At 34.6% G+C, this 12,215-nt stretch overlaps 1 protein-coding gene across 1 annotated transcript; it reads right to left on the bottom strand.

Moving 5' to 3' along the window:
* Positions 1-577: 577 nt before the first annotated feature.
* On the bottom strand, positions 578-9,488 carry LOC115963880. The gene is made up of 4 exons (XM_031083100.1): positions 9,408-9,488; positions 9,124-9,281; positions 7,882-8,092; positions 578-5,633 (listed from the first exon to the last, which is right to left on the bottom strand). The coding sequence occupies exons 2-4, from the start codon at positions 9,277-9,279 to the stop codon at positions 901-903; spliced, it is 5,100 nt and encodes a 1,699-aa protein (XP_030938960.1). The 5' UTR covers positions 9,280-9,281; positions 9,408-9,488; the 3' UTR covers positions 578-900.
* Positions 9,489-12,215: the final 2,727 nt, after the last annotated feature.

Below are 12,215 nucleotides of genomic sequence, written 5' to 3'. Positions count from 1 at the left end.
TATAAAGAGAGTCAAATTACAGTTGAACTGAGTTTAAATCGCAAAGAGATCTCATTTAAACATCTACTATATCATTTCTCTTCATAATAACGTGATTCAAGTCTGATGAACCATAAAATTGCAACATTCCAAAACCAAAATAGGCCTAAACCACAAGGGGGTAGAATTGCCTTATGTAGGATTCAATAAATCCTTGAAAAAAATAATCATACAATCCAATCTGATTAACACAATCTCAAGTATCATAATTTTCTCCACTAAAATCATTGGCATCTGTGAGATGGATCATGTTGCATTATAGTGTCCCCAAGCCACACAAAAATATTGACCTAGCCCTAATATTGTTTGTTACAACTTGAGGAAAACAAAAGCCATATCTACAACATATTCCAAACAGACTAATAACATTACAATTAAGAACTCTTCTTAATCATGTATATAAGACAATATACACTCAGTCAATCCATACAATCTGAGATGCCACAACTAGTCATTTGATTGATTAAAAGTCAAATAAAGAACATAATTAAGTTAGAAATATTAGAATAAGATATTTAAAATTATTAAAAGTCCTATACGTCAAAGACCACGTTTTGGTCCACCGCTCAACAAAATCGAAAAAGACCAAACTTGAGGCACAAAAATATATATACATTTCAATACCAAACATTAGCATTTAGTTCAGAATTACAAGAGTATCACCTCAAGATAGAAATACAAACAAAGGAAAACCTAGGACAAAACAATATAAGGTTAACACCTTATGACTGACCAATGGAATCAGAATAGAAGCAACTGATTCATTCTTTTGACATTTACGCCAAAAACAAACTCATAAACACACGAGAAATATACGAAAGAAACACTTACAAATATTAACAGTTCATGGCATATATCTGACTAGTCAGAAGGAAAGACAGATGCAAGGAACCCCTCGTCCTCCAAGAATATTTGCAAATTCTTGGACTTCATTAAAAACCTTACTGCTTCCTCATTAAATTGCAGCATGAAAGCCAGCTTGATCAGTTCAGAGAGTGCACCAATATGCTCGCTGTTCTCCCATAACACACCCTCAGATATTGCTTCAGAAAAGTATGTAGCATATTTAATGAGATTCTTATATCCACTAGACCTGTCTAACTTCTGTGAGAAAAACTTAGACGCCTCTCTATCCCAGCGTATCATTCGGTTTGCTCTTGCTTTAACAGTCTCCCCTGAAGAAAGTAATAAACTGTAGTTTACAGTTATCGGTTCAACTGTCTCAAGGAAAGTAATATTCAGAAGCCTTCGGATAGTTTCATGCCTCCTTTCTGCTTCCATTTTCATCACAGGATTTGCTAGAAAACCAAGAATGAGTGTAACCAGACCTTTTGTAATCAAAATCTCCTTTGGATTCACCTGATTCAGTTTATCAACATCCACTGAGTATGATTCTTCCTTCATTACAGATTCAGAAATAGTGCGAACACCAATTTTCCTGTAAATATCAAACAACTGTATCTGAGGTAAAGAAGCCACACTTGGCTGAGGGTACCAGACAAAAACAGGTTGAGGAGAAAATTGTTCAAAAAGACCCTTCAGCTGAAGATCATCAGCAATAAAAACATCATTCTTGTTGAACAGCAAAATTTCATCTGAGCTGGAAGCAACTGGCAGTTTCAACAGCTTATCAGTAAGAGTTCTCTCGGTCTTTGCACTCCAGTGCTTTGAAACATAAACCCAGAACTTAAGGCAGTCAGCATGTGACAATTGGTGTCCTGAACTTTCCCAGGCCTCCCAAAGCGTACAGTAATCATCAACTGAAGGATTGCATCTAACACAGAAAGCATGGGAAAAATAGTTAAGCAAATTTGGTTTATAATATTTGTCAAGAACTTTCAGCTGTGTACCGAAGAGACCATCCCTGTCATGCAGAACACATTCTTCGGGCCTCACCCACTCTCCATACTGACTTCCCTTTGGGATCCAAATCCATCTCGCAACCTCACTGTCTGGCACCCAATTAAACTGGCTCAAGTAATTATATATTCGAACAATACTAGAAAATTGAACATGAGAATCAAGGTGGCTGGCAATCAATGAGCATCCTTTCTCAACATCAACGGTGACTCCTATTGCCTTGAGCTCTTTTTTGTAGGATTTGATATTAGAACCATAAAAATATTCATCAATGAAAGGTCCATCTGTCCGCTCCAAATAAGTGCCCCAACTAGAATCTAACAATAAGCACTTGTCCGGGGGCTGATAACCTTCAGTGGTTTTCAACCATTTCTTGCAAATTCTTTTTGAGAAATCATCTGGAAAGGAATAACTACTATCTTGCAATAAAATCTGAAAGCATTTCAGCAGTGAAAACACATTTGCAGGAGTTATGCGGGTGTAGTCCGAGGGAAAGTGAAGACCAGCAACCACAAACTCAACACCATCTTTGAATTCAACTACTACTCCCATGCTCTTCAGCTCTTTCTTGTATTCATGAATGCCCTTGCCATAATAGTTATCAGTATCTCGTATGAAAGGGAGGACAGTAATTGGTGAAATTGATAGCCAATCTGGCCCAGATAGAATGCACTCGCTTGGAGTTTTTCTGATACCTAACGTAGTCCTCAACCACTTGACCTCACGGATGCATTTCTTAAGATCTGAAGGAAACTTGTGATCCAAATCCTTTAGCTGTCTAAAACATGACAGAAAAGAGAGAACATTTTCATCTGTCATGGAAGATGCCTGTTCTCTGAATCTTTTAGCAAATTCATTGGCCGCCACCTCAAAATCTACCTTCACCCCGGCTTGCTTCAATTCATTTCGGTAAAAGAAAATCCTGCTTCCATAGAAACCACGATCAATTATTGGAAAAACTTTGAAAACCTGTAGAATGCAAACCCACTGATGGTCAAACAAGAAACATTCTCCTGGAGACTTGTAACCAAGATTCGTCTTGAAGCTTTTCACACCTTTTAAAGCCTCAACAAGTTTGTTGGAAGATCCTAGACGACGCATACATTCCAGTATCAAAAGAACAGCCTCAGGTGTCAGAGAAGTCAAGCGTGAAGGTGATTTTAAGTTGTCTACAACAAGTTGGTAATGATCACTGAAGCCAATTATCACACCAAGCAACTTGAGTTCCTCTCTAAAAGAAAGGATTTCCTCTCCATCTTTATCGATGAAGGGGATGTTACTGATTTGCGATGCAGTTTTCCATTCCTCATCAAGCAAAACAGATTCAACAGGAGACCTGTCACCACAGCATGTCCTTAGCCATCTCTTATCCTTGATACTGTTGATGAATTCGTCCAGGGGAAGAAAACTTTTTCTCAAAAATCTAATGAAATTTAGCACAGACATAGTTAAATTGGAGTATTTGAAAGACATAAGACGATCCCCAATAAATTTACATGCTTCCACATACTCAGACATAACTCCAATTTTCTTTAGCTCCTCCTTATACTCATTTATTCCATCACCATAAAACCTTATATCAAGCAATGGAATATCAACAAGCACTGATCCATTCTGCAAAATGTTTCCCAATGCGGAGGAAAGCATGAATGACTGCGAAGGTGGCCGGTACCCAGGACAGCCACTAGTAGTAACTTTCAGCCAGCTACCTTCCTTTATGCATTTCAAGAACTTCTCAGGAATGTAAATTTCTCTACATTTCAGGTTTCGAATCCAACCTAATAGCAAGAATGCATTTTGCTTGGTGAGTGGTGATGAGACTGTAGGAATTGTAGCATTAGGAGGAGATATATAAGGGATATCAGAAGCTCCGACATGGGTTTTAAGGAACTCTAAGAGTCTTTCTCCAGAAGCATATTCACCTGCAAAACAGCCTGGTTGCAAGTAGTCTTCTGCTAACTCAACATAGCCTTCACTTGTCCATGGATTTGAACCAATCAATCTCACCCATTTGCTTCCATTGGCAGGGACAAGGACCCCTTTTCTGTGTGTCTTTAGATTCCAATAGTTATCCACAAGTGGCATAGAATCACATAAAACACCAACCTCCCATTGGGAAAGGTAAGACTTTTGAAGTGAGTGGTACAAGAAGTGAACAAAGGCAATAGCACGCTTCTGGCATATATTGAGATATTTGTTAAGGTGACCTGCATACTCATAGACGCTCATAGCACCAACCTTCACATGATCTCGTAGCCACTCCAACACTGTATCCCTCTTAGTGAAGAACCGTATACTTTCTTGTGTGCTTTTCGGCCAAAAAAAGTAATTGGCTGGACATTTGAATTCCTTGTTCCAATCAATCAGCCATGAGATATGCTCAGAATGACGGGATAACGACACCACTCTGTCACGATTCAACTGCATGGATTCATTTATGCTACACAAAGACACCTCGCCATAAAGACCCACATATTTTATTAGTGGTATGTACTTGATGTTGGTAGAGTCAAATTTGAACCTCCAGTTATCAGCAATAAATAGTAAAATCTCCAAATACACATCCTCTGACACTCCTTCAACAAGTTTAGAACTTTGGATGCACTTTGCGTACCATTCTTTGTTGACTAGTTCCACACCCAAGAAATTCAATATGTGATCATATTCTGTTCTATCAAATGAAGAGCTCAAAATGTACTTTCCATGTGATGAAAGATGAAACAGGCTCACCCCTTGCTTCCTAGCCTTCTCCAGAATGGTCCAGAAAGCAGGCATAAGCCTACCAACTTCATGAGGTTGATGAAAGAACCTCTGCTCCATGTAAGACTCACTTGGAAGAATACTTTCTTCAAGAAGCTTTGATTTGATGGACTCCCTGACAACATTCAACTCTTGATAAGAAGAGCTGTTGATGGGAATGAACCTGAACATGGGAGCCAAACTAGACATTGGAACATTTTCAGAATTTTTAACTAGTGAAACAAACGCATTGATAAAAGCAGAGGGCACGCAGTCAAGAATCCCTTGGTTCCACTTGTTGTCTAAGAGAATTGTTTCCCTTGACGAGGCAAGAAGAAAATCTGCCTGAATTATGAAGGGAAAGTTGGTAAACATCTCTGTGGGAAGAAATGCATAGATCCCAGGTGAGCTCATTCCCCTATGGAGGCGCTCTTCAAAAGGAAAAGCCAATGTGATCACCAACTCTTCAACTTCCATTCTCCTTTCCACTTTGTTTTCCTGCCTGACAGGAAACTTTTGCTTCCACATAAAGTACCTGCATTCTCCCTCAGACTCCTTACCCTTTTCATCAGCAGAGAGATGGATTGTGTAGGACACAGCATCAATGTTCTTCCTCACCACCAATTCAGTCTCACTTGTAATTGCAATTGCACTTACAGTATTAAGCCTGGGATCATTGTTATGTTCCCTTACTGAAAGCCGCCTAATCTTTGATAGGAACAATAGAACTTCAGGATGAACATTTGAGAGCTGCTGCTTCACAGGTTTGACCTTATCGAACTTCAGAGGTAAGACTATTGTTGTTGTTGGAAGAGTAGTCCCAGAACCATATATTTTTTTGATGTCAGAAAGTGTTGGGTTCTCCTCGACCCATTCAGGAACTATGTACCCAAGATTGCAATGTGGGCAAGGATTTTCATTGAACCGTATCTGATATCCATTGCTGAATATGTATGGCTGAGAACTAACTAGAAAGACACTCTTAAATCCAATTCCTGCATATTAACCAGAAAATAAGCTAATTTGAGCAATAAGATAACAGCTAAATTGTCATTTCCGGTAATTATCAACATCATTTTGATTTTATCGTTTTCTTTCACTATAATTGAGGAGATAACATATAGTACTCTGGATTGACATCTTAAGATTAGCATGGGAGTCAATTCACAGGCATTAAGATAAATGAGAGAGAGAGAGAGCTTAGAGACAGTCAATTCCTTTGCTTATTTGTATTTTTTCAAATTGTGAAAAAAATAGTTCCAACTTTTACTGTCATTTTTTCATTGTAGTTTCTACAAAAAAGAAATAAAAATGGGTAAAAAAAAAAGAAATAAAGATGCGAAACATTTTTTTTTATTCCATATTTAAAACCAATATAAAAACATGTTCAATCATGTTCTTACCCATTTGAAAACATATTTAAAAATGGTGAACCAAACAGACCCTGGAGTTTCGTTTTAGATTTCAAGAACCATTTATGGTTTTGAAGATTTGCGTTTAATTATAATGAATTTTGCTCTAATCATTTGACTCTATCTTTTATGTCCTTGACTAACACCATGTTTGTTTTCACATAAAACATTTCTCAAAAAATGTTTTCCTCATTTTCGAGCATTTGGGACTACTAAAAAACTTGTTCAGACTGAAATTATTATTCAATAACCAGGAAAAACACATTCTTTGGGGCTAAAAATGTTTTACAGTTTTCATAGACAAAAAACATTTGCAAGAGAACAAAAACCTCCAAAATGTCAAAAGTATTCCTAAAAGTTAAAAATGACCAAAATTCCCTCAAAAGCACCCAAATGCTATTGAAACATTGAAAATGACTAAAAGATCATTTAAACCTCTAAAATGACAAAATATCCCCCCAAAACCTATATTATGTCCTAGATATCCTAGAATCACCTACGACGACAAAAATAGCCATAAATCTCCAGAATGGCCAAACTAACTCAAAATTTTAAAAAATGCCCTTGAAACCTACAAAAAGAGAAAAAAATAACCTCAAAAACCCTTAAATGACAAAGAATCACCCCTAAAAACCTCTAAACGATAGAAGAAACCCTAAAATATCCAAAAATCAAAACCTACAAAATAGCGAAAATACCTTTACAATACTCCCTAAAACCACCAAAATGACAAAAATATCATAAAACCATTGAAATGACAAAAAATCTCCTGAATCCTTTGAAATGACCATGATATGGCTCAAAATTTTGGGAATCGCCCACATATTTCAAAAGTCATACAAAAAAGCACTTTACAGTATCATTTTGGAGCTTTCAAATGCTTTTAATGATGATCTAAATGTGTAAGTTCAGGTTTTTTTTTTGGCACTCTTATTTTGATTGGGCTTACTAGTGTAATTTTCAATAGTTTTATTTTTTTAAAAGTGTTAATTAAAGTTGTTATTTAAAACATAATTAAGAATAAAGAAAAGAGTTTAAAGGACACAACCAAACACCGAAAAACAAAAAAATTTCCTTGAAAAAATTTCCAACTAAAAATATTTTGCACCGAAACAAATAGAGACTAACTTAATAGCACGATTTTGTTTTGATGCCGCCGGGGGGGGGGGGGGGGATTTGTAAGCATCCAGTAAGTTTTAGACTTGGAAACTATCTTCCACCCATTTTTACAAGAGCAAGTGTCATTTGAACTGGAGCTCATTGATGACTAAGAATATACACTGTCTTAAAAATTCCAAAGACTAAGAATACATACCATTTCTATAAAATTAATTGTCAAATATTAACATTCCCTCATACCTTGATTTGTTTGATTATTTTTTTATAAGCAGTATTCTGACTTTGCAAAATTTCATCATGCAAGAAGATTTACTTATAGATTTTATGCTTTGAACTCTCTTTCCAAGGCAACAATCTTTCATGCTTGATTCAAGCAAGTGTTGTAATCCAAATTGCATACGACTTTGAAGTGAGCATCACTAATTTCCATAACATATTAACTCTTAAGTTAGCATTTATCAATTTAGAGAATAATATGTGAAAGTTGTTCCTTTTGTGGATCAAAGAATTTTGATGTTTCACTTAAACAAATAAGTCACTAATGTTATGCTTGTTCTGACTTCTTTCCAAGTAAACCCAATTAATATTATTAATATTCTTCTTAGCAAAATAGCATTTTGAATAAATCATTTTGGTGTTACTATTTCTCATAACAGTACATACACTAGAGTGGCTAGTATAAGCTGTAATTCTAGGAAACTAGGTAAAGTACCTTTCTCTCCAATATAACCACGTTTCCTATTGCCTTTCTTGGTGGACCGACCAACACTGCAAATAGAGTCAATGTTTTTTGACAAGAAACCTTTTTCATTGTTGAAAATCAGCAATGTTGCTGGAGCCCCTGTGGCTGTAATGTCCTCAGAAGTTATGACAAACTCAAGAGATGGATCCACACCCTCCAAGTAAGTATTATCTTCAGCATTCTGACAAATAAAAAAAAATAAAAAATTCAACATTGAACAAAGGTCAATAAAAGTCAACCCTATTCTTTTGCTCCATAAATACATCTAACACTAAGTCTAGATACAAAACCTCTTTTACAATTTTTTCACAACAAATGTGTTTAGAAGTTTGGAGTGAGGGAGAGAGGAAACAGGAGGCAAATGATTACATTTTCTGTTGTTTAAATGTTTTAAAATTAAGTAAAAAAGTCCTCCCCTTTGTTTGGATGTTAATTTGGAAGGAGAGAAAATGATAATATATCATATAAATTAACAATTATAACCATCTTTGGCTAATTTTGAGAGTTCTTTTATGGCTACAACAAAATTTTACAATATTTTTACAAGCTAAAGTGTCAGTCTACCATAAGTTGTTCTGAAAATATTACGATCATGAGCTTTCTCTAATTTTAAAGTAAATGATATAAATTGACATCAAATAAGCAAATCTAACAATTGAAAATTTTTAATATAAAGGAAAGGTTAATTAAACCTTCTCTATTCCATTACCTCTCCTTCCCTTCCATCCAAACACATTGTAAGACCTATATTGTTGTATATACTTGTCATTATAGTCTTGATATAGGACTATGTCTGAGTATATAATAACCATTAGAATTTTATAGGATGCGCCACCAAAGGGTCCAAAAATCTACCGGATTTCTACCATGAAAGGCAAAATGCTACCGGATTTTTATCACGGAAATACGGTAAAGATTCCAAATTTCCAATCACCTAGCAAAGCATTGATGATGGCTACACTCCATCCCAAAACAATTTCAGTATACAACAAAGAGGTGTCCCTAATAGTTTATTTGTTAATAATGAGACAGAAAGATGAGGGCAAAACTTACACTAAGGTCATGTACCTAAGTTTTGTGTCCATAAGATAAAAGTTAATTCACAAACTGACAAACATGTACATCATCAAGAACCCATAACAAAAAAAAAACACACACACGTACAAAAACATAGACTATTTAAGAAAAAATGAATGAGAATGAAAAAGTAACCTGAATGAGCTCCATTAGAAAATGTACATCCTTGGCATAAAGCTCAGCAGAGAGGTTCTTGACAGCTTGATGAAGATCCTCAGTTAATGGGTTCTGTTCCCCTCCAATAGAGAACTTTTTTCTACGTATCTCTTCAATGTGTTCTCTCGCTTCCATATCTGTAAGTAACAAGTAACAACACACACACTCAAAACTGAAAAACCAGAGATATTTTCTGCTTTTGCATACACAGAGAGAGAGAGAGAGCAGAGTGAGAGAGTGTGGAAGTGGAAGGTTCACTCTACCTAATGTGCTGACGAAGTTTACTTCTCGAGGAAGTAGAAGAAAGCTGAGAGAGATTGAAAGCCTGAAAGTGATAAAAGAAAAGTAAAGGGTCCTAGGATTGTACGGAAAGTGGAACTTATTCGACAGCTTGGGCCAAATTGCTTAGAGCTTTTGTCGCTTTTTCATTTTTTCCAAAGGAGACTAGGGAGAGTGTGGAATAATAGTGGACGACCAAGACTTGGTTTGGACTTTGATTGGTTGCATTTTCACTTTTCCGAGAATTTTGTCATTTACTTATGATTATGATTTACGAGCCTTCAAAAAAGAAAATATTCTTGGAGTACGCGAATGATGCCCTGCGTTTGCTTAACGCGTTTTTTTGCCTTCTACGTTTTAAATCCTGATCTAACGGCAATAAGGTCTTATAGAAAAGTTTGAGTAATGTTATTTGTAATTTTTTAAAATATGTATGAGTGAAAAAGTGTATGTAAAAGTGTATAAAGTTGTTTAAAAACTTCCTACCTAAGAGATCATAAGTTTTCAACTAGTTTAAAAAACGCATGTTTTGCCTATTTGTGTCCCACGACAATAAGTTTGCCTAACGTGCGTTTTGTATTTAGCCTATTAGCTAACTTAAAAAATTATTTTGTTATAATATTTTTAATAATAAATTTTTAGTTTTTAATAAAATAAACGGTATCCAAACAGACCCTTTGTCATTCATTTGATTACCCTGTAATGCTAATTTATATCCGTTTGTGTTCCAAGAGCATTGATATCCGTTTGTACAAAAATTTATATATATTTTAGTGTAAGATCTTACCTTTCCTATTTTACATACTTTTTAAAACATTTCATCTTAGATTATCTATTTTACACTCTATTTCATTAAAATGTTAATTTTTTTTCTATTTTTTTTCTTCACACACGACAACCATTATTCACTCTCTTTCTTAATCATTGGGATACTTAGAGAAAAAAATAAAAAATAAAATGCAAAATGAATAATGTCAATGTAAACTACACGGTTACTATAGCAAATTTGCAAATTTACACATTTTTAGCTTGACTAATGTGGGTGATTTTGGAACTTAGATTTGTAAAATTGAGCACTTTTTATATTTTGCATTGTATGATGCAAATGCTTTAATAATCTTATAAACCATGAAGAAGATTGAAATTTATCCCAATTCCATGTTAGGTATGAAATAATTCGTCCCAATTCCATGTTAGGTATGAAATAATTCGTTTTTGACAAGTTATCACAAGAAGCTACCAGCGTCTCAAGGTGGTGCACCACATTTGATATAACAACTTATTGAGACAAGAGGCTTTCAAAACACCTACTTTTCATACTGAGATGTAACCACAGCTAAGCAACGTCCTAAACAAAAGAAAAATGCGTAATTGTGGTATTCATTGTGTCTATATATAAGTACAATGTAGTATCATTATGAGGTCAAGGGTAGATTACAACAATTACACACAAACATTTCTATTGTTTATTTTTTCTCTTGAATTCATAATAGGTTTTAGTAGTATTGAACTAAGTATGACAAGGCTATGAGTGCTCAATGAATCATGTGGGAAATGGGTAAAACATAGGTACAATTTCTTAATTGTTGTACCTTAAGTCCCCTAATTAAATTCAAACATATGAAAACATTGACCAATATAACACAAATAGTGTTATCTTGTTCGATGACAATTGAATTCAACAAAGCCATGTGTTTGAATTTAATTAAGAAACTTAAAATACGACACCTAAGGATTGTCAATAAATATTATACGGGAAATGATATTTTTATGCTTCATCTTTAAGTTCTTGATTAATATTATTTTGTTTTTCATTCTTTCTTGCAACCCTACTTTAGGTTGACAAATCATTGTGTTTCTTATAACTCTATTTTGGGTTAATACTTTTTGGTGTTTTGTTTCTAAGTTCCCTATCACAACTTTTTTCTCTCCCTTTTATAGCTTTGGCTTAATTTTTGTTTGAGTTAATACTTAGTCATTTTGGAAGTGAGAATTTGAATATATATATATATATATATATATATATCAAAACACAATCTTGGCTATGTATTTGAATGTGCCTATCAATTATTTGAGTAATATCAAGTATAATTTTATGATAATTTTTTTATCATGATAATCTTCTTTAAGAGAATGAGAAATTTGAATAATATATTTGAAACTTAAAACTTTAGTTGTAAAGAAAAACAAAAAAATGAAACATATCAATTTGGTCTACTTCAGTCCATTTCAGTCCAATTTAATCCAATTTGGTCCATTTGATCTACTTCGTTCACTTTTGTCCATTCTAGTTCAATTCGGTCCACTTAGGTCTTTTCGGTCCATTTGGTCCTTGTTAGGACATATGTTGAACATGTTATGTACATATGTCATAGAATTGGCTAATCCTTTGACAAAACGCACTTTACTTGTAATTGTGTAGATCTAGGATATGTTTAATATTTCAAGGAACAAGAGTTTAAGTTCAAGTATTGAAGCCATGCAAATCTGTTAAGTGAAGAAGTGTTCATTAAAACTCGACAGATATCTCAACAGTTGCATCTATCGAGATTTAATATTTTAAGCTCGATAGATAGCTCGATAGTTGCATCTATTGAGAATTACGAAATTCAGATTTCAAGATCTGTTTTTCACGCATATCCAAGTTATATGTGTAGAATTTTTTTTCTCACAACCTTAGACATATAGAAGGATTATTTTAAGGGCCATCAAAGGTGATGCAACTTAATGCAAAGTGATTATTCACTCAAATTGTGACCGGAGAAAATTTGCCCTAGTTCATCTTTCTTTTG

The sequence above is a fragment of the Quercus lobata genome, chromosome 10 (assembly GCF_001633185.2).
Source record: "Quercus lobata isolate SW786 chromosome 10, ValleyOak3.0 Primary Assembly, whole genome shotgun sequence".
Classification (NCBI taxonomy): Eukaryota; Viridiplantae; Streptophyta; class Magnoliopsida; order Fagales; family Fagaceae; genus Quercus; species Quercus lobata.
This window is presented reverse-complemented; position numbering and strand designations above follow the sequence as displayed.

Bases quoted from the DNA above. Each gene is read 5' to 3' on its own strand.
- LOC115963880 (XM_031083100.1), bottom strand. From the start codon at position 9,279: ATGGAAGCGAGAGAACACATTGAAGAGATACGTAGAAAAAAGTTCTCT. The intron at 8,093-9,123 runs GTTACTTTTTCA...TTTATTTGTCAG, and splicing joins TTCTAATGGAGCTCATTCAG to AATGCTGAAGATAATACTTA. The intron at 5,634-7,881 runs GTACTTTACCTA...GTTAATATGCAG, and splicing joins TGGTTATATTGGAGAGAAAG to GAATTGGATTTAAGAGTGTC.